Genomic DNA, 23,508 nt, shown 5'->3' on the forward strand with positions numbered 1-23,508 from the left:
CCACGAAGGACGACACACACGATTGAGACATTGGGCAGTACCTGAAATAATCCAAGCTGGGTTCAAGACAACCCTCAGATAACTGTAGCCCCTCCTTAACCAACACAGACACACAATATTGGGTCGTTAAACAAATCCAGCAAAGCCACAAGCTCTTGGAGTAGATCTAGCTGAAATCCCTCCACGGACACACCCCATTATTTTATCTAGTAGTCCCTCAAGGCTACGCGGTCAGGGACAGCATCTGTCAGCTGACTGTTCCGGTGGAGGCCAGTTCTATATGTATGTCTGATCTTTAGTTTCATAAAAATGAAAAAACTAGCCTAGTTTAGAGGATGTAGAGTTTGTAGGGTCAATTCAGGCAAACATGTATAGGAATGTTAAGTAGTAATACTTCAAGTACTCAAATGCCTTTGTGAATTGACACCATAATAGTTTCAATGGCCCTAAATTATTTTCAGTTTTGGTGCATTCTTCTGGCATACCTGAAACCTATTTTTCATACACTCCTATTTTCCAAACTATAAGGCCAACTCATAAGGGCATTTATGACTACGTGAAGTTGAACTCCAGGAGTACGACTTTAAAAAACTCAAATGCTTTTGTGAACTGGCCCGGGCAGTTCGATGTTTTTGCGTTAAAGATTAGCAAGTCTTTAACACTAAGTTGGATTGTTTCTTATTTCTTGGACTCATACATAATGTCTTCTGCTAAAATAATGGTAATTTCAAAATGAGGTAAGGGAAACAATTACCATTTCACATTTATTGATCAGTGGTGGCTTATGTTCATCAAGGCAACATATCCCTCTTTATCTCAGGTAGCGGATGGCAGTTCCATGCACTGGCTTTGCCAATCCTTTTACTTAGGCCGCGTGACATCAGCAAAAAAACAAGCAATGGCAAAGCCAATGGGTCGCGCCTTTGGGAACTATTGCCTTTTCTAGTGGTTCAAGCCGTGTTGTACAGAATCACCAATATTGTGCAGCATGGCTTTTAGAAAAGAGAAAAAAAATTGAGTGACCTGCATGTCATTTTGTAGGTGCGCACACCAAGAATACATGTGCCTAAAAAATGAGTGCCTTTTTTCTATTTATGGATCCAAGTTGAATGGGCAAATGAAAAATAAAATAAAAAAGTTAGCACAAATGGAGTGGGGTGCTTCTCTGTCAATCTCGGTACAAAATGGGGTGGTGATGGACGGAGCATCTGAATCAATCAAACACTCACACCCAGTCAAAAGATCTGGGTTTAATCCATCACCGTTCTTTAGCCCACTCTGCCACCCCAGTTCAGACATGGCTATATGCAAATCAGCCTGACCCTGTGCCTCATGGGAACAGTCCAGCCCGAACTGCCAAGCCATGTCTTCCCTGGACCGGAAACAAGCTTCCGAGGACCGGTTTCTGGCATTCCAGCCGTCTTCAGCCCGGCTTGCTTGAATCCAGTGGCAGAGTGAGCAAGGGACTCACGTCTGAGCATACCCTGCCACACTTATGGCGGCCAAAAGCGGTACAAAAGGGGGTGGTGATGGACGGAGCATCTGAATCAATCAAACACTCACACCCAGTCAAAAGATCTGGGTTTAATCCATCACCGTTCTTTAGCCCACTCTGCCACCCCAGTTCAGACATGGCTATATGCAAATCAGCCTGACCCTGTGCCTCATGGGAACAGTCCAGCCCGAACTGCCAAGCCATGTCTTCCCTGGACCGGAAACAAGCTTCCGAGGACCGGTATCTGGCATTCCAGCCGTCTTCAGCCCGGCTTGCTTGAATCCAGTGGCAAAGTGAGCAAGGGACTCACGTCTGAGCATACCCTGCCACACTTATGGCCCCCCCGAAAATGGGGCTGGGCCCCCCAGACCATGGGGCTGGGCCCCCCAGACCATGGCACTGAACCCCCCCCCCGACCATGGGGCTGGGCCCCCCAGACCATGGGGCTGGCCCCCGACCATGGCGCTGAACCCCCCCGACCATGGGGCTGGGCCCCCCAGACCATGGGGCTGGGCCCCCCGACCATGGGACTGGGCCCCCCGACCATGAGGCTGGGCCCCCCGACCATGGCGCTAAACCCCCCCGACCATGGGGCTGGGCCCCCCAGACCATGGGACTGGGCCCCCGGACCATGGGGCTGGGCCCCCCAGACCATGGGACTGGGCGCCCCCGACCATGGGGCTGGGCCCCCCAGACCATGGGGCTGGGCCCCCCTGACCATGGGACTGGGCCCCCCGACCATGAGGCTGGGCCCCCCCGACCATGGGGCTGAACCCCCCCCCGACCATGGGGCTGGGCCCCCCCGACCATGGGACTGGGCCCCCCCGACCATGAGGCTGGGCCCTCCAGACCATGGGGCTGAACCCCCCCCGACCATGGGGCTGGGCCCCCCAAACCATGGGGCCGGGCCCCAGACCATGGGACTGGGCCCCCACAACCATGGGACTGGGCCCCCCCGACCATAGGGCTGGGCCCCGACCATGGGACTTCCCCCCCTCCCCCAACCATGGGTCTGGGTCCCCCACATGATCGGAGTAGGTCCCGTAAAGCAGAGGAGCCGCGGGGTGAGGACGCAGCCACACGGCGTGAGGAGCGCGATGCCGGGCTGCGGGGTCACCCCCATGAAGTAAGGAGTCGGGGGGTTGTTTTCCAATTCAAACCCGTCCCAGCAGATGGTGTTCTGTGTCACTCCCACACCTTGAACTGCTTGAACAAGAGGGACTTTGAGAGAGTTTGAGCAAATGGACAGAACATCTACTTATAGAAGTGGGGGCTGCCCAGTTACACTGGGCTAGTGAACATGGTTAGCAAGCTATGTCAACTAGTTAAACCATATGGATAGAAGGAGGCTGACCCTATGGATAGCATATATACCTATCGAGGTGGGGCTGCCCATTTTAAACCGGTTACACTCGGCTAGTGAACATGGTTTGCAAACTATGATAACGTGCCCTTTCTAAGGACGTAGACACATGAAACAGGAATACCAGGAAATACTACTTGAAACCAACATTTTATTATTTCTACACAGTGTGTGGCTGCAGAGAGCCGCTCCTACCCCGACGCCACTTCGAGCACACTCACTGCTGAGACTCGGTGGTAAAGGTCCCTTAATGGGGCCTTAGGAGGCCCAGATCTCGGAGCAGTAATATTAATGGGTGTTTGAAACACAAAGAGGTGGTTACACACCTGTGCAATAATGTTTTCTATAATCAATGATTTTACGAAATAAATATTGGGACATTTGGTCGATTTGATCAGAAGGAGTGGATCTGGACATACACTCGTTTGAGCTCCAGTGCCCCTGCATGGGGGTGTGATGTATGAGGGATGTATAATGTGAACAGACACTATGGAATGTATATACCCAACGACTTTTAAAAGGCAGGTTGGTTTACAGTTGTGTTTACTGTGGTAATTCTTACACCCGCAGATACAACGGAAGTGTGTGTTACATGTCCCCTACTGGAAGAGGGAGACTCCCTCGATTGAATCCGACAAAGTTGAGGTAGGACAGGAGGGGTCTGAAGGGGGTCTAGAGGTCCCGATGAAGGCCGTGCAGAGCTTCTATTGAAGGCTAAGGTAAATCGGCTGAAACATGTTCATGCACCACAGTACGGAGGGGTGAACGGGAACTTTTGCACATTTTTGTAAGCTGCACCTATCTCACTTTTATCCTGGAATATCTCACTTTTATCCTGGAATGCACCGATTGATACCTCATATATTTACGTATATTTTTGTTCATTGTGTAAACTGTATCGTGTGCTACCTCATATTTTATTTGTATCCTGCCCTTATATACTATCAGTACTATACCTACACTTACACCTTGTACTTTGTAATTCACCGTATATACCGTATGCTACTATTGTGTATCAAGTGCACTTGCACCTATTGACACTATGGTTTTAGAGCATGTGAGTCCCCATCCGAAATGGCCAGCTGGACTAGGAGTCTGCAAGACTTGTAGGGCGCCAGGCCAGTAGATATTTATTGGTGTTGGAAATCGCTTTGCATATAGTATGTTCTCCGCACCCTGCCCTGAGCACCTCTACTGATAATCTTAAGATGTTGAGGCTGGTTTGCACACCTAGACTTTGCTAGTCCCAAACGGCACATTAGCTCTGATATCCTCACCTTAACGTCCGGACTATGTGCCCCCTTTATGCCCTTCTATTTCTCTTCTCCACCGCTTTCCCAGTAACACCTTCCTCTTATCCCCCCCACACTCCTTCTCCACTTTTCACCATCATGGCCACCCCCCGAGTTAAGGCTGGAACTAATTGCTACAAAATCATTTATCCTCCTAGCCTAAAGCCGCAACTAAACGATGGAAACATAACACTATTGAACGTTTCCCAGATTCCCTTTTTGTGGATCAATTTTACAATAGTCGTTTTGGGAGGCTAAAAAATGATTTCATTTTCTTCACTCATGACATCCCCTCCTGGTCCAACAGTTTTTACTATTCCCTCAACGTCACCTCCTCCTCCTCTATCCCCCATGGGAAAAAACTAAAAATTTCCCCCTCTGCTTGCTTCAAAGGTAACCTCACTATCTCACTCTATAACAACGGTACTGTCCTGATCCAAGGCACAGACAACTGCCTCTCGCTCTTTGACTGCCTCTTCCCCTCCCTACTCCCCTCCTCTGCAACCGGATTCCCCCATCACTCTCCTTCCAGCTCCACCCATTACTCCCTTTCTCCTCCGCAGACCCCACCTCACTCCAATTGGCGGCTCCCTCGAGGAGCACAGGTCGGCCCCCTTCCCTCCCCCTCCCTTGTGACCTCCCCTCCTATTCCTCCCCCCTCACAGTATATCCCTTCACACATCATTTCAACCTTACCACAAGCCAATACGCTCCTCGTCCCATCTGCACCATCCCGTTTCTCCAATCTCTTCTTCTCCCCCATCTTCCTTCCCATCACCCCCCTTTTTAGCCCACCTCTCCTCCGTCCCTCTCCCCAAGTGTACTTTCCTTATGCTCCCCTCACCCCTTCCATCCCTCCCCCTTACCCCCTCCTCCCCTCGTTATTCACCCCGTCCTCTCCTCAATCCCACTGCATCTCTCTCCTCCCTCCTACTCCGCCAGGAATGCTGCACTACTCCCCTTCCCCGCCCGTTAACCACCTCCACTTCCCGCCCTCGGGCCCAGCAGAACCACTTCCTTTCTTCAACTCCCCTTTCTCCCAACACCCCTCACTCTGCCTGATGCCCGTTCCCTCGCAGCCACCTCTCCTAGCTGACAGGTCCTCCACAACCACCTCACCTCTTTTCCTCCCAAACCTCCTACATTCTCATGACACCACACAGGCCTCCCCTCTCATTCTACCCAACCGCCGAGTTTCGCACACCTCTCCCCCTAAATTTGTCCTTAATTCCTCTCCCTCTTGCAACACCAACATAGACAACTCTCCCTTAACCTCCGTTTCACTAACTCCGCTCTCACCCACCACCCTTCCCCACTTATGAACCCCACACCCAAAATTACCTCCTCTCCTGCCACCTCTCCCTGCCTGCCACCACCCACTCCACCCCCCCTTGTTTCAATAGAGCCACCCAACCTTCCCCAACCCAACCTTCCGTGCTCTGCCCCATTCTCACTGGAAAACACACTAGGCTCTCTTATCACCTCCATCTCCCAGCTTACAGCTGCCATTTCACTTTTATGCTCTAAGATTGTCACCCCTTCTTGCACCGCTACTCCTTCCCAACTTCCCACGAGATGCACCTCGCCCCCTCACCCCAGTACAGCCAAGCTTAACCTATCGTCGGGAAACTCTGTTAACTCGCTCAAGCCGTTGAGCGCCACCCCTCCTCAACCGGCATACCCTAGCAACCCCACTATCTACGCCATTCCGATCATCACCTCTGTCAGAACAAAGCATCCACCTAAACCCCCCCGAGCACCCCCTTATAAGTACAATATCCCGATCACCCTTCAGAGCCCTAGTGCCCCCGTCACCAAAACAGTCTTGACAGAGCTGCGCTGCCTGCTTCACAACTGCAGATCTGCAGTAAAACACAAACTTGAAATCTCCGATACCATCACCCCTCATAATATTGACATGGTCTTCCTCACAGAGACCTGGTTCAAAGATACATCTCACTCTATATTTGATCTCCTATTACCCACAGGCTTCTCTTTACTTAGGAATGACAGAACTGACAACACGGGGGGAGGTGTTGCAGTCATCTTTAGAAACACCCTCCAACTCAAGTCCTCTCCTAACAGCTCCTCCAAAACCTTTGAATGCCTTTCTCTTGAGCTTCAATTGCAACACCGTTCACCCCTCAGATTCCATGTCATTTACCGCCCGCCTCGTAGTGGCCCTTTGTTTATGGATGAACTCACCGACTTCATCAGCGACCAATACTCGCGAAGTGACAATCAGACCTTCGTGGGTGACTTCAATATCCACTGGGGAGTACCGCAAGACTCCTCTGCGAACTCACTGGCCACTTTCCTATCTACTAACGATCTTATCCAACACTGCACTGAATCAACCCATTCTAAGGGCGCAATCCTGGACCTTGTTATTTCTAAAGCAGGCATGCTTTCTACCACTACCCCAATTCATGTAGATTGGTCTGACCACCTCCTCATCCCATTCTCTCTTCAACTTTCACACTCTATAACTCTTGGCCAACCCAAGAGGGCCATCTCATGGTTCCGGGATGCTAAAAATATTGATGTCGGTCCCCTCTGTGAATCAGCTTTGCTATCTCTTCCAAGGCTAAACCCGAACCTAGATGTTGACGAACTCACCTCCCAAAGCCTCATAGTTCTTGCAGCTGAAATTAATAACGTTGCTCCACTCAAAAGCAAAAGGTTAAGGCCCACTCCCTCAGCACCTTGGTTCAACAAATCCCTTTATGAGGAAAGGTAGCAGCTAAGATCCCTGGAGAAACAATGGAGGCAAGTGCCCTCCTCCGACAATTTGGCCAAGCTTCGCTCAGCAAGATCCAAGTACCACAAGCACATCTTCCTTGGGAAAGCGACGCACTTAAAAACCCTCCTTGACTCCGCCAAAAATAGACCCAAAAAACTATTTGATCTCATCAAAATGCCTAACTGCTCTCCCCCAACCTCCAAGGTGGAGGATTCTACAAAGAGAGCAGCGGATTTCGCTACTTTCTTCGATGAAAAAGTGAAATCACTTGTGGATCAGGTCGCTCATCCTACCCCTCCAGAGGAGCGCAAATCCTTAGCCATTTGGCAGAGCTTTGACCCCATATCTGAAGATGCCCTTCTCAAGTGCATACGAGAAATGAAGCCATCCAACCATTCTCTTGACCCCATCCCCAGTGCCATTGCCATTGACTTCTATACCCATTCCCTCTCCTATTGGATCACTCTGATCAACCTCTCCCTCTGGCAAGGCTCCCTTCCTGCCTCCTTCAAAACTGGGCAGGTCACCCCTCTTCTGAAAAAACCCACTGCTGATGCGAATGACCTCAACAACTTCCGCCCCATCACTAACCTTCCCTTTCTGGCAAAGATCACAGAAAGATGTGTAGCAAAACAACTCTCCTGTCATATCAAGGACAATGACCTTCTAGACCACTGTCAGTCCGGCTTCATCCAAAACTGCAGCACTGAAACAGCCCTACTGCAAGTGGTTGATGACGCGTTGAGGATACTCGATTCAGGGGGGTCCTGTCTGCTAATTCTCCTTGACCTTTCCGCAGCCTTTGACACTGTCAATCACAATACCCTCCTCAATATTCTTCAACAGAGAATGGGCATGGAGGGCACTGTGCTTAAATGGTTTGCATCCTTCCTTTCTGGCAGATCCCAAATGATCAAAATAGCGAACAGTCTTTCACCTCCTGTGGCGGTAGGTCAAGGTGTTCCCCAAGGCTCGATACTTGCTCCCACACTGTTCAATCTCTATTTAGAACCACTGGGAAATCTCCTAAGTAAATCCGGGATTCACTATCATCTTTATGCTGACGACACTCAACTCTACCTCAAGATTGCCTCTACTCACGATCTCTCCATCCTAAGCTCCACTCTCGACTCCATTCAAAACTGGATGTCAACTCATCAACTGATTCTGAATCCCTCCAAAACTGAATTCCTCCTCTTCTCCTCCTCACTCTCTCCTCCCCCGGTTCAATCATGGATGGATCAGATGAATCTACTAAACAATAAACCCATCATTGTCGGCAGCGCCAAATCCCTTGGTGTCATACTAGACAAAAAACTTAATCTAATTCCCCACATCAATTCCATTGCGAAATCAGCTCGATACCATCTGCGCCTTCTTTGGGGAATCCGTTGCTTCTTCCCGGAGCGGGACCTTATAACCCTGGTGCAAGCACTGGTCCTCTCCAGACTCGACTACTGCAATTCTCTTCTTACTGGCCTCCCCAAATCCCACTTGTCCCCACTTAAGTCTGTTTTCCACTCAGCAACTCGTTTCATTTATGGGGCCAAAAGAAGCGATCACATCACACCGATGTTATCCACCCTCCGCTGGCTTCCCTTCGAGGCTAGAGCTATCTACAAGACCGCTTGTATCACCCACAAAGCCTTGCACTCCTCTTCTCCTCTCTACCTGGCGAATAAACTGAAACTCTCTGGAGGTTCTAGACCTTCACGCAATGCGGAGAATCTACTGCTTGAACCTCCCACTTTCAAGAAGGAAAGAACGATGGCCCAATCCTTTTCAGGCAACGCAGTGAGAATCTGGAACTCATTCCCGCCTCAGCTCCGGACCACCGCCTCCTCCCAGGCCTTCAAAAGGGACCTCAAAGCTCTCCTCCTCCAGAGACACCTCCAAAAGTAACTCTCTTTTATCTGAAGGAAGATCTCCCACTACTGATAATTTCTACTTCCCATGTCCATGGAAGTGCCTTCCCAGTGTGTTCTTGCGGTTAGAGTGTTTGCCTTTTATTGCAGTATTATCCATGTACTTGTGTTTGGTACCCTCTTGCAACTTGCACTCACCACTTTGCCCCTGTAACACACGGTTTGCTTCCTCTCACATGTTTTTTACCTTTGATACTTGCACAAGTGCCACTTTTGCCTACGTAATCGTTTGTTCTTGTGCTTGAGTGTGTAACATATATTGCAGTATTATACCGCAAATTATACTCTATTTTCTCTTGTAGCCTGCATACTTGTCACTTTTCCCTCCTGAGCACTTTTTACTACCTCATGTATTTTTGGTAGCCCACATTTTTACTACCTCATGTAATTTGTTTGCTCACAAGTGTCACAATTACCTTGTCTACCTCATGTATTTTTGGTTTCTCACAATTTTTACTACCTCATGTATTCTTGGTTGCTCACAATTATCACTTTACCGTATGTAACGTAACGTATGCCTCTGCAATCTGTTGCTCGTGTAATGTTCTCAGTTTGTATCATTTCTGTTCCTATTGTGAAGCGCTCTGACACCTTCGGGTAAAGTCCGCGCTATATAAAATTGCATAAATAAATAAATAAATAAATAAAAAGAATCATCTTTCACCCCCAACCTATTTGTTTTTAACACTTTACGAGTAATCCAGGAATAAAGCATAACCACGGATATACCCGAGCCAGTTTTAAAAAAATCATTAACTGCACATTTATTATTTTGTTGATGCTGCTATTATTCCTCTGTGTGTATTGTTTCCCGGCCCCTCCCCTTTGCTCCGCCCCCGGCGTGTCACACTGTGTGAGTGAGGGCAGGCCTTCGCACTGCACTCGATGCTGAAGCCACACCCTCCGTTCCCGCCTCTCTTTTGTGCGGATCGTGATACAGATTCCGGCAGAGAGGCTCAGGGGAGCAGGTGATGATATCAGGGTCTTCATGGGGTCAAAGGCCAGGGAGGAGGCATCGGCGGGCAGAAGAGATGTTCAAACTGAGAGGGCCCGATTCACAGAACTAACTTAAGACAACATCCTACACTTACTACTTTTGGTATTCACAGAAATTAGGATTTGGGACAAATTTAAGACAGACATAAGACAGACTTAAGTTAGGAATCTGTCTTAAGTCTGTCTTAAGACAAACTTAAGACAAAATCCTAACTACTGTGAATACCAAAAGTAGTAAGTTTAGGATTTTGTCTTAAGTTAGTTCTGTGAATCGGGCCCAATGAGCAGGTATGGACTATATGGAGTGTTTGCTAAGGGGTAAGATGCTGACGCTTCGGCTGCAACTCGTAGTGATACAAATATAACCAGGACATCCTTGGGAAGAGGTAGCCTGGATACTTTAGGTCCTCTCCCAGCAGCTTTGGAGCGTTTCATGTACCGGTGCACATTGACGCGTGTTCTAGATGGCTGGAGGCGCGCTCCGGCAGTGGTGTTTACTCAACACTTAAGATAGGATTTTTAAGAGACGAGACGTTTAGGTTAGAGAGGGGACACGGAGCATCCTATTGACTGAGCAGGGCGCACAGCTGGTGTCACGTGAGAGAGACCATCCCACAGCAGGCGGGATAGAAGGATGGCTAGACAGGGTCTCAAGAGACCGTTCAGATCTCCACTTATGGTGGGAAGGGTTGTAAGTAAGACGAATGTAAGAGCTTGAAGTGCACAGCCTTACAACACGACTAGGAAACTACCATTGATACTATTCAGAACTTGGAGGTTGGAGAACCGATCTATAGGTGTCCCCAGCAGGAGTGACTGAGATGGAGACAAGTTTGGGTTTGTAAGTGAGGGGTGATGAGGGAAGGAGGCAAGGGTACTATGGATGTGCAAGCAAAAAGACTGTTGTAGCTGTCAGTGAGCTAGTCTGGACTAGAAACCCTGGGTGTAGCAACGAGGGAAGTCACTTCTCCAGGCCTAGTAGAGTGAAAAGGTTGTTTTACTTGTGATAAAACAGGTCTCTATGATTTGCAATTTAACCAGGAGGTGGTGAAAAGCAGTGAATGTGATGAGGGGAAGAGAGCAGACATGTTAGGACAGGAATCTGTAGCGGGAAAGATTCACTGCGAAGGAGTGAAAGGGAGGCGCAGTTACTGGAGTATCTGCGCCTACCCGAGGCCACGCAGTGGCCATAAGGAGGGCGGGCTCCTAGTCACGGAGGGCTGTCCCGCCCCCGTATGACTCAGCAGTTTCCTCACCCGAGGCAGTCTCCCCTGGTTGGTGGAGGCTGGTAGGTGATGCACGTCCGGGGCGGCTGGGAGGAGTCTTCTGGAGTACTTCAGACCTCTGCCCCTTTGGGGAGGCCTCTTTGCCGCACCGGACGTCGCGGTACAATGTTGGGACACTCTTGGTCACGTCGGGACACTCTTTCCTTCTCCTCGGGTCGCCGTCCTGAGGTCTGGTGTTGCTTCGATGTTATAGATCCGACGTGCTGCTGTTGCTTTGTTTACGGTGAGTGGGGATGCGAGGTGTCCACTCGTTTCTTTGTCCCTCGGTGTTTGTTTTGGTTGTCTCGCGGTCTATGAAATGACCGGGCACTCCCAGCGGTCAAAGCTAAAAGATTGAGCCCATTTTGTAACCCTGTAGTGTGACGGGAGTAACTATTCCTCCTCGGTCCTGTTGCGAGGCGTTTGTGTCGGGGCCTCGCGCCTGAGCTATTGGCCGGATGTCGGATGTCGGATCATGGAGACTTGTGAGGGGATCGGGGACTGTGTGGCGTATGGTATCGGTCATGGCTCCCATCCCGGGCCTCCGAGACCGGGTAGTTGTGTGTGCTGAGCGGTCCCCCCTGTCCGCCCCCCTCCCTCCCCCTCAGCGAGCGCGTGTAGGGTTGCTCGGTTTTAGGACTGAATATGCCGGTGTGTCTCCGGAAGTATGTCCTGGGTCGGCTGTGTTTGTTCTTCCGCGGCCGATATAGCTTAGTGGGTAGAGCGTTAGAACGGAAATCCAAAGGTCCCTGGTTCGATCCCGGGTTTCGGCAGAATTTTTGTGTGGTATCAAACATCGATCATTACAAGTTAAGAAACTTGGGGAAGGAAACGCGGCCGATATAGCTCAGCTGGGAGGACGTTAGAACGATAATCCAATGGTCCATGGTTCGATCCCGGGTTTCGGCAGATGCTTTGTGTGGAATCAAACATCAATCATTACAAGTTAGGTAACTTGGGGAAGGAAACGTTGAATGCACAACAGTAACCTTTTCCGCATGCTCCGGTCGGGCAGGGTCTAGCTGGTATGTGTCGCCTGGTTCCACGTCCGGGGGCTGGACGATGGCCTCTCCCTACCTGCTTGTCACCATGTTGGTTTACGATTGCGAGTGAGGGGTGATTTCTGTGCATAGTGAAGTCCTATTGAGCGGGATTGCCTTGTGTCCCTCGCCTATTTGGCTGATCTGTGGTTTGTATTTGTGGGGTCCTGCTCCGGGGGCATTTCGCTGTGGGCCCACGTGTGGTTCAAGGTGCGCGATGCAGGGCGTGGTGCTTGCCACGAGTCGTGGTTCGTTTCCCGATGGGGCCTCGTGCGGCGTGGGGGTTTTTTCGCGGTGTGTTTGGAGTGCAGCGGGGTTGTGTGTGTTGAGGAGCCTCGCTCGTGCCCACTGCGCACAGATTGCTGCCGCTGGGCTCCCGCCGAGCCTGGCTTGTCCCGGGCCGTCCACATTGTCTTCAGGTGGCCTCCGTTTCCTGGGACCTCGCCGCCATGTTGTGGGTTCGCAGTCTTGCCCCCGCCGCCGAGGGGCATGGGTGTTTGCAGCTTCTCACACGTCGCGTGCTGGTGATGCGTGTCTTGCGTTTCTGCAATGCGCGTTCGGTTTGCAGATCGGTACAGTCCCATCCCTGGCGCGCACGCCCTGGTGTCCGTCCTTCCATCCTTCACCCACCCCCCCCCCTCCCACCCCACCCAGCAGTGCCAGTGTGTTTTGAGTTATGGGTATGCGGCACAGTGCCATCATCGTGCTATGGGGCGCGGTTTTGCGGGGTGCATCGTTTATCCGGCACTGGGTGTTGGGGGGGCATGGGGTGGCCTCACGGCGGTACAGGGGTAGGGTGCTCTCAATTTGCCTCGTAGCAGCAGCATGAGTTGAATGTTAGTTCTCGGCGCAATTCATTTCAGCTACGCTTCTGCGAGGGGGTGTTAGGCTCAAGATTGATGACCTTAGCACATCCGTTGGCCCAGGTTTGTTTGGCAGCGTGCTCCCCCGTGCGCAAGCGACGGTATTCCTATTCCCTGCAGTACATGGCTTGTTGCATATCTGTAGCGGCCCAATCGGGTGTTATTGACGAGGTGTACGCTTCAGCCTGCTAGTCCACAGCGAGCCAATTTAGCCGGCGTTGCACTCGGGAATTGCACTCTAGAGATCCTTTACAGATCAGGGGTACTTCAGTGTTAGTAGGTCCCTTCTGTGTTCACATCCTTTGACGTTGGTAGGCTACCCGTGGCCGGGCCATACAGTATAATCTACATGTGAGATGTTGCCTGCCGCATATTTGTGAGATCTGTTAACACGTCGTGAAACCACTTTAGCGTATGCCCAGCTTGTGTACATTTGATCGGTAATATCCGCGTGCTTGCGGCGCTGCTTTAAGGCCAGAATATGTAAGGGTTCGAAAAATGCAGCATGGTGTCTGACTCGCCAGCTTTGGCTTGGTTGGTGCGAGTCTGCAGGAGCTGCGGTACAGAACATTGCGGGGTGGGGGGGTCTCGGCCCGGGTCTGTCTCAGCCCAGGGTTGCTTCTACCCGGTACCCACGCGGGGAATTCAGGGTCCCGGGCTTGAGCCTCGGCGAAGACACCGAACAGCCTGTAGTACAGTGAGCTATTAACTGCCATCTAAGAGTTGCCTGCAACCCACAAGTTATAGGTTCGAAGCCTTATGTTGTGGGTCAGCATGGATAGGAATGCATTCTTATTAATAATGCCAATTCCAACCACTGTGGTATGTTTGGAGTCCAGAGTTGGTGCATTGACATAACAAACTCACTTAAATATACTGTCTACTGGTAGGGATGCATTTCTTTCCCACACCTTGTTATCCTGTTTGTCTTGTTATATCTCCTATAGACTGATTCAGCATGTTTGATTCATCGTCTGTGTTTATGTGTGCGGGTGATGTTAAGTGCTCTGACTCCCTACACTGGTTGGGTAGTGCTATAAAACAAATGAAATGCATGTGAGATACGTGCCCTATGCTGAATACTTCAGCATCGCGAGTTGACTTACTCCTTGGAGCTCTCCTTTCACCCTCATACCACAGCCGCTCTAGTGTACACATGATTAGATTGCGGAGCTTACAAATAATGCCCACCCGTTGGCACTACAATGCGCCCCACACATCTGAGGCCCGGGGTCTCTGGCTCACTTCCAGGGAAATAATCCTATTCACGTTGTTTTCCCCTAGCTGAGAAACACGCTTTCCCTGATTAAATTGTGCGGGCTCGCGCTAGCTATGCCCTGGGTTAGCCACTGGTCGGCCACTGGCTCTGGCGGTCGGTGAGTATTGTTGTGATTTTAGTCTACACTCGGTCCTTTGTTTGAAGGCGAACGACCAGACCCCTGGTCGTGAGTGTTAATCTTTTAGGACTGCCCTTTAGGCCATCTATCCTACAATGTGATCTCCTCTCCACGGCTTCCCCGCTCACACCCTAGTCTGGCCGCCGATCATACCTATCTTTGTAGACTTGCACGCGGTGTAGAAGGGCAAGGTGTTTCGACACCACGGGTGTCGGTTCAGAGGTGATACATGCGTGGTGGTGTTTGCTGGTCTGGAGAGGGATGGTATGTTGTTAACTTGCATGGACAAGCGCTAATCGCGGGCTTGATGGTTATTGCCTGGATATCAGTTTCTGACAATTCTAGTCATTCATTACAAGTTTGGAGCCGTTGATTCTAGTCCAGTGTCGGCGCACACGTGGAGACGTCTGGCGGTCGCGCTAATGTTTAGGCTTTCAGAAGCAGGGCTAATATCACTCTAGTTTATTGTTGTATATATCACGGACCCAGGCACTTGTCTCCTGCTCTATTAGCCCATTGGGGGGCTAGGCCAATTTCTCACACGGTGTTTCACTGTATGTCATGCTTCTACACTGGTGCTTGACAGGAATTTCTTGTCAGGATGACGCAAAAGATGGTTGTACGCATAGGGTGTCTTGCTATGATGGCCTCTAACGACCCTAGATGGCCAAGTGGGTATTGGTGGTTTGGTGTTGCAACTGGCGTTTGCTTATGCATGTTTGCTGATCCAAAAGCTGCGGTCTTTCGCGGGGCGGTCAGTTTCCGCCGCAGAACCTCCTAACATTTAAATGTTCTGCTACTACCATCGGTCTTATTCTTGTAGTAGGGAAAGGGTTCCTTTCGGCAGCTATGTGCTAAAGTCGGGATTTTACCTGCGCTAGGAAAGTACTCTAGTGCCCTTATCATCCCAGTTGTATCGCTCTGGTATCCAGTGACACTAAGTCCGGGGACATTAACGGTACCTGTCTTTCCATCCTAAATTGACAATTTGTCTAGAAGTCGCTGGTGTCTCCTTTAAGTTGTCTGTGGTGCAGAAATGACTGGACGGCCAGAGGGGTTTGCAATCTTGGTGGGGGCTCCGATATGCTACCATCACTATCATAAACCTTCTGTGCTGTGCCTCCCTCCTTTCCATAGCCCTTCTCTCAAAGGTATTTATTGGTTTGGGGGTTCTTCTCTTACATATGTAGGGTGGCGGGGCCCTGCACTCGACAGGTGGGGGTAGTCTCTACCTACCGGTGCTTCCTGTACAGTCTCGGGAGTATTCGGATACCCTGTACCCCTTTTCTAAAGCCCACCAGTTGGGGCCGCTGTGTCGAGCTAGGGCCAGACCTGTTTCTAAGTTACTTCACAAGTGAGCTTATGGGCCCTTACAAGTGGAAAAGGTCTGGTATGCATGCTGCAAGAGTATATTATGTGCAGGTAGTGGGGTGTTTTAAGAGTGTAGTGCGCACTTTCAGTAGTGGCCCAAGCTCAGAGAGCAGGAAACATGCTGCTTAATATGTGTTGGGGGCAGACTTTCACCCCATCTGTACTCCTTGGGAGGACCTCCGGAGCCGGGGGAAGTTATTACCCTACATTAGTGGCTCCTTTTAGTCCAGAGCAGGGGCTTGTTATTTCGGAAGAAAAGTGACAATGCAGCAGTCTTCCTGTCCTACTCTTGGAACATGTAATTTAGTTTCCTCCTGCACCTCATTTGCGATTATGGTGGTCGACCTGCTTTTAGTCTCTGACATCACACTTGGCCTTGGTTGTGTGCGGCATTTAGGGCCTTGTCCCACCTCAGGATTGCATAATTATATGTGGGGGGGGGGGGGAATTGGCCATTGGGGGCGTGTCGGGACTCCACTTATCGTCATCCCAAATAAGATAGTGTTGCGACGGGCAGAACAGCAGGTATGTATATCTTTCAGCGGGGAATCAGTGTACATTAGGTGCTAATTCTTAGTCACTTGGCAGGTATTCTACGTATTTTGGTCTGTCAAACACGGTAGAATAGGCACTGCATAGATTCTCACGTCCTGTGTGCTATGGGGGAGGCCCCGAGCCACGTCATGTGAACCTTTATTGGCTGTGTGGAAATTTATGTTGGCACCTTATTACATGCACATTACAGTTTTGCCGCTGTTCTTTCTCCTGTGACGCTAAATTGGGTAGGACCCTCACACCTGGGGTTTTATCTGACTGTCTGGCTAGGTTTGGCTACTCGGAAGACAGTCAGGGATGTGCCGAAGTGGGATTGTTAGCAAGTTCTAGGCCCAGCCCTATACTGTGGGAATATCCCCTGGCGCATTTCTACTCCGGGGGGCCTCAATCAAGAGGTATAGCTAGTCCTGTTACCTGTACACCCCCGATACCGGCACAGGGGTTGCTCTACCTATGAGTAGGGAAGGTCGCATGTCAATAGTAATTTCACCCCTTCCATTGGTCCTGTTGTCCATCTTTCATCCAAGGCTCGGGTACCCGATGGCAGCCCACCCGCGGTCTGCAGCCTACAGCGTAACACTCAATTCAGGTATAAGTAGAAAAACTGTGGCAACCACAGCCCGAGCCCGGACTGCCAATAATCCCTAGGAGGTGGGCCCCTAGAAGACTTTTAGAGAATTTTCTATCTGGTATCTTACCCCGTGCCCCCCCCCCACCCCCCCCGGTTCAGTTTTCTATCCCTTAGGGGGGTCCTAAGTTAACCTTAAGGACAAGCTATCCCCGTGGTAGCATAGACTTGCAGCCGACAGGTTAAACTAGGGGGCATGTATTAACTAGGGGGTCATGTGTTTCCGGCTGTCACCGTGGCTTTCTGCATTTCACTTGTAAGTCCACGTCGCAAGTTATATCAATATATGCATTGGCGCACTGCAGTAGACTTCTGTATCCTCTGGGTGTTTAGTTGCTCAAGCGTAAACCTGCAGTTAGAATGGAATTTTGTGACTGCGCTTGTATGTTAGGGAGGGATCTCAGCAGGGGGGGGCCCTCCTCATCACCTGGTCTCTTGCCTGGGATAGTCTACACTATTGCTGTAGAGGGATTGTACCCGGGTGGTTATGCCGACTGGTGTCGGAGTGGCTTTGGTTTCTACAGGCGAGTCTCTGCGCAGGTCAGGAGCTTAGGGGGCTCTTCGTTGCAGTCTCAGCTGTCCCTGGGAGGTGGTCGTAAGTCGACTTACAGACTAGCTAACTTAATGGTATCATGGCTTTAGCCGCTTCCAGCCTAAAACCCAAGAGGGCAGGGGAGGCCGGCTGTAATTGCCTGTTGACCCTGTATTTAGCTTAATCTGGGACTCGCCCAAGTTTTATAGTATATGTATTGAGCCCTCCAATTCCCCGGTCCTCTTTTGAGGTTAGCAGCACAAGCGTCATGTAAGCACACTTTCTTCTGGATTGTGCAGAAGACGGCGTTGCAGCAGTAGCTGTGACTTCACCTTGGCGTAGTTTTCTGACGCTCAGTGGGAGGGATAAGTTGGCGTCCCAGCGGCATATGTTGGACAGCCTAATTCATGATACAAAGGGCATTCTGTAGTAGGGGCCCCTCCTATCCCTTTAGTTTCTCTGATTTGGTGAAAGGACCCGGGGGGGCCTGCAGATCATGTGGCAGAAGGGGCCTTTCTTTCCTTCAGGCATGTAAGGTCATGTCAGGGGCCTTGGTCTCTTCAAGGTGGATAGGGTCCCCGCACCTGGCATTTGGTCGTGTTCCCGGGACTGACGAGGAGCTCGGCCGAGCTGGTTTTGTAGGTCAGGTTTAATGGTGGCGGATGGTGTCATCCCACGCCTATGGGCGTTGCCCTGTTCCTCCTCTATCTGAAGGAAGCAATTCTAGGTGAAGGTTGCAGGTAAAGAGCAGTAGCAGTGGTGGGGGGACCCGTGCGGCAGCGGGAACCACCGCACGGGCTGTGGCGGAGTTACTGGGCGATCCGGAAGAAGAGAGGTGCAAACGCTGGACGTCAGCGGGCACATAGGGGTGCCAGAGCATAACCTCAGAGCCTAACCTGAAACCTCATGGGAGGGGCAGGAATTTGTGTCGGCGCCCCAGTAGTCCTTTGGGCGGTTGTGGGCCTGTGCAACCGGGGGTTTGCCAAGTCATGCCCCGCAATGGGCGTGTCAGTATAATTATGGTAATTGTGCAACAGTTGGGTGGTTCGCCACTGTGTTGTTTGGCTCAACAGGCGGGCAGGTGGCGAGAATGCGGCCTGCCCTAGGATCGCCCGTAAGTTAACCCACCGTCATTACATATGTTGTATGTAATAAACCTGCAGCAATTTTTTCCCAAACCTAACACTTGTGTCTTTGTGTTATTTGCGGGTTTGGGCATTGTGGGGCGGCGGTTCATGTGGCCCTGATGTGACTATGCGCCTGCCCGAGGCCATGCAGTGGCCATAAGGAGGGCGGGCTCCTAGTCACGGAGGGCTGTCCCGCCCCCGTATGACTCAGCAGTTTCCTCACCCGAGGCAGTCTCCCCTGGTTGGTGGAGGCTGGTAGGTGATGCACGTCCGGGGCGGCTGGGAGGAGTCTTCTGGAGTATTTCAGACCTCTGCCCCGCTGGGGAGGCCTCTTTGCCGCTCCGGACGTCGCGTACAATGTTGGGACACTCTTTTCCCGCCCTTCCTCGAACCCAGAGTGTCTGCTTGAGGGGGCTACGGGGGGAGCTTTAATGTGTTCCTTTTTCGTTGCAGCGGAGTTACTGGGCAATCCGGAAGAAGAGAGGTGCAAACGCTGGACGTCAGCGGGCACATAGGGGTGCCAGAGCATAACCTCAGAGCCTAACCTGTAACCTCATGGGAGGTGCAGGAATTCGTGTTGGCGCCCCAGTAGTCCTTCGGGCGGTTGTGGGCCTGTGCAACCGGGGGTTTGCCAAGTCACGCCCCACAATGGGCGTGTCAGTATAATTATGGTAATCGTGCAACAGTTGGGTGGTTCGCCACTGTGTTGTTTGGCTCAACAGGCGGGCAGGTGGCGAGAATGCGGCCTGCCCTAGGATCGCCCGTAAGTTAACCCACCGTCATTACATATGTTGTATGTAATAAACCTGCAGCAATTTTTTCCGAAACCTAACACTTGTGTCTTTGTGTTATTTGCGGGTTTGGGCATTGTGGGGCGGGGGTTCATGTGGCCCTGATGTGACTATGTCTGATTGCAGGAGCCAGTGATGTTGATCTTTATTGCATCTTCTGCTTGCTCATTGCTGTCTGTGATTGTTTTAGGGTTTCATGTGTAGCTTCCATTCACAGTTCATTAATGTATATTCGTTCATCTCTTTCTCTTATTGTATATGGTGAGATTTGACGGGAGATGTATTTTCTTTGCTAAGGACGGGGAAGGGGTCTGCTGTCTAAGTGACCAGTAGGAGGCCTGCTCTGCAGAGGGCCAAGGCAATTAAGCAAAAGGGGGTGGTGATGGACAGAGTTTCTGAATTAAGCAGAATACTCTCACACAGTCAAGAGATCAGGGCTTGATCCAACACCGTTTTTTAGCTCACTGCACCATCCCAGCTCAGTACCTGTCTATATGCAAATTAGTCTGTCCCTGGCCCAGTGCATCATGGGAACAGGGCAGACCAAACTACCAAGCCAATTCTTTCACTGGAAAGGAAACAAGCTTCCGGGGACCGATTTCTTGCATTACAGCCGTCTTCGGCCTGGCTTGCTTGAATCCTGATGGTGCAATGAGCAAGGGACTCACGTCTGAGTATACCCTTCCACGCTTATGGTGGACAAAACAATTAAGCAAAAGGGGGTGGTGATGGACAGAGTTTCTGAATTAAGCAGAATACTCTCACCCAGTCAAGAGATCAGGGCTTGATCCAACACCGTTTTTTTTTTAGCTCACTGCACCATCCCAGCTCAGAACCTGGCTATATGCAAATTAGTCTGTCCCTGGCCCAGTGCATCATGGGAACAGGGCAGACCAAACTACCAAGCCAATTCTTTCACTGGAAAGGAAACAAGCTTCCGGGGACCGGTTTCTGGCATTACAGCCGTCTTCGGCCCGGCTTGCTTGAATCCTGATGGTGCAATGAGCAAGGGACTCACGTCTGAGTATACCCTTCCACGCTTATGGTGGACAAAACAATTAAGCAAAAGGGGGTGGTGATGGACAGAGTTTCTGAATTAAGCAGAATACTCTCACCCAGTCAAGAGATCAGGGCTTGATCCAACACCGTTTTTTAGCTCACTGCACCATCCCAGCTCAGAACCTGGCTATATGCAAATTAATCTGTCCCTGGCCCAGTGCATCATGGGAACAGGGCAGACCAAACTACCAAGCCAATTCTTTCACTGGAAAGGAAACAAGCTTCCGTGGACCGGTTTCTGGCATTACAGCCGTCTTCGGCCCGGCTTGCTTGAATCCTGATGGTGCAATGAGCAAGGGACTCACGTCTGAGTATACCCTTCCACGCTTATGGTGGACAAAACAATTAAGCAAAAGGGGGTGGTGATGGACAGAGTTTCTGAATTAAGCAGAATACTCTCACCCAGTCAAGAGATCAGGGCTTGATCCAACACCGTTTTATAGCTCACTGCACCATCCCAGTTCAGAACCTGGCTATATGCAAATTAGTCTGTCCCTGGCCCAGTGCATCATGGGAACAGGGCAGACCAAACTACCAAGCCAATTCTTTCACTGGAAAGGAAACAAGCTTCCGGGGACCGGTTTCTGGCATTACAGCCGTCTTCGGCCCGGCTTGCTTGAATCCTGATGGTGCAATGAGCAAGGGACTCACGTCTGAGTATACCCTTCCACGCTTATGTTGGACAAAACAATTAAGCAAAAGGGGGTGGTGATGGACAGAGTTTCTGAATTAAGCAGAATACTCTCACCCAGTCAAGAGATCAGGGCTTGATCCAACACTGTTTTTTAGCTCACTGCACCATCCCAGCTCAGAACCTGTCTATATGCAAATTAGTCTGTCCCTGGCCCAGTGCATCATGGGAACAGGGCAGACCAAACTACCAAGCCAATTCTTTCACTGGAAAGGAAACAAGCTTCCGGGGACCGGTTTCTGGCATTACAGCCGTCTTCGGCCCGGCTTGCTTGAATCCTGATGGTGCAATGAGCAAGGGACTCACGTCTGAGTATACCCTTCCACGCTTATGGTGGACAAAACAATTAAGCAAAAGAGGGTGGTGATGGACAGAGTTTCTGAATTAAGCAGAATACTCTCACCCAGTCAAGAGATCAGGGCTTGATCCAACACCGTTTTTTAGCTCACTGCACCATCCCAGCTCAGAACCTGGCTATATGCAAATTAGTCTGTCCCTGGCCCAGTGCATCATGGGAACAGGGCAGACCAAACTACCAAGCCAATTCTTTCACTGGAAAGGAAACAAGCTTCCGTGGACCGGTTTCTGGCATTACAGCCGTCTGGAAGTCTGTTCTGTTGTGTCTACTCGCTGTTGGACGGTGAATTACTTTGTTACATGACCTAGTTGGGGAGGGAAAGAAGGAGTCACAGATCAGCAGCTGTCAAGACTACACTGGCTCTGACTCCATTGGAGGCTGGTGGGGCTGGGCTGGAAGGAAGGCGCTCTCAGGTGTCTCTGTGACCACAGAGTCAGGGAAGACCACCGCTCCAACAGCTGGCAGCGAGAAGCTCCATGCTACTCGTTACCAGTGAAAAGAAACAGATGTGATGGTACGGACGGGGTCTGGGCACCGCAGGCAGGTCCAGGACAGCTGGCCTGCCAGCTCCCATAGCGCCTAGACGCAGCCCTCAACTTACGGGCCCTCAGTGTTTGCCTCATGCCACGCTCAGGATTCCTCCACCCTTCCAGACCATATGCAAACTGGGTAAAAAAACATTTTAATATACAAAAAGAGCACAGTCATACAAAACTATATTCTTTATTTAAAAATAATCAATATTTTGAACGCCTACATTGAAATTTGAAATGACTTTCAGATGGTGATGAGGTACCTGTAACCTCACTTTCAGCTCCAGACATGAAGACAGGGCTATTTCCACTGCCCACTAACACCCTACACATGTGAACAGTCACACGCGTGTTCTCAATGTTCTACGAGGGATGTGTCTGATCATCACCCACCTTGAATACTCATCAGCAGTGCCCACCACTGCCCACTAACACCCTACACATGTGAACAGTCACACGCGTGTTCTCAATGTTCTATGAGGGATGTGTCTGATCATCACCCACCTTGAATACTCATCAGCAGTGTCCACCACTGCCCACTAACACCCTACACATGTGAACAGTCACACGCCTGTTCTCAATATTCTATGAAGGATCTATTTGATCAATCATTCTCTCATCACCCACCTTGAATACTCATCCGCGGTGCCCAGCAGGTGCATCAACACGATGTCCTGCTCGTCGGAGCTCATCCTGCTCAGGCAGCTCCTGTTCTTGTCTGGGAGTATGGCGCTATTCTTTCTGTTACCACCGGAAGTGCCTTGTTCGATGTCTTCCGCCATGTCTCCAGCAGGTGCGTCCGCTGCCTGGAGTGTGTACCTCCCTGCGGCGGTGTAGAGCTTCTCAAACTCCAGCTGCTGCTTCACCAGGCGTCCATACCGATCCAGGTTCTCAGACACCTGCCACGATTTGGAACAAGGAGAAGACAGGAGTCAAGTGACCTGTAACCTGGACCCCCCAGACCTCCAGAACAATCCCCAGAAGGCAGCAATGGAGACTAAAAGGACCTGTTGGAGGGAGGGCTGCAGGTGAGGGTAGATTTATAGCTTTCATCTCCTTTCCTGACCTTCCTGGGGGCATCAAGGTATAGAGCCCCCTCATCAGTGCAGCATAAGGAAAGGCAGCACGACTGCTGCACGCCCTTCGCTTCAGAGGCTTGTAGCTTGTACTGCCTCATTTCCAGGTACCTAGCCTCTGCTGTACAGCCTGACAAATGTCTGAAGAAACTACCTTGGAATGTAATCCTTCCACCACTTCATCCCAGACCAGGCACATCTGAAGACTGAGGCACAAGTTGCCCAATCCAAGGAGTCTGGACCCTGCAGCCACTCAGGGACCGCGGACTAACGGAACAAGGACAATGTCCACGTCCGGCAGGTCGAGCTCTAGAGAGACTGGGAGGAAGAGCTCTCCAGACCGACAACCCCTCCCCCTGAAGAAGAAATACAAAGGAAAACAAAAACAGGCTCAACAAGAGACGAGGA

At 50.8% G+C, this 23,508-nt stretch overlaps 1 protein-coding gene and 1 non-coding gene across 2 annotated transcripts in view; one reads left to right on the forward strand and one right to left on the reverse strand.

Annotated features, from left to right (window-relative positions):
* LOC147725821 (uncharacterized) overlaps positions 1-23,508 on the reverse strand; it is a 272,536-nt gene that overhangs the window by 68,253 nt on the left and 180,775 nt on the right. The window contains exon 6 of the mRNA XM_086959996.1: positions 22,652-22,923. Within this exon, the coding sequence (XP_086816122.1) occupies positions 22,652-22,923 (272 nt within the window). The remainder of the gene's footprint in view (positions 1-22,651; positions 22,924-23,508) is intronic.
* TRNAS-GGA (transfer RNA serine (anticodon GGA)) lies at positions 11,780-11,852 on the forward strand. The gene has a single exon. It is a non-coding gene; the product is annotated as a tRNA-Ser (tRNA).

Source organism: Lissotriton vulgaris, chromosome 3_1, assembly GCF_964263255.1.
Source record: "Lissotriton vulgaris chromosome 3_1, aLisVul1.2, whole genome shotgun sequence".
Classification (NCBI taxonomy): Eukaryota; Metazoa; Chordata; class Amphibia; order Caudata; family Salamandridae; genus Lissotriton; species Lissotriton vulgaris.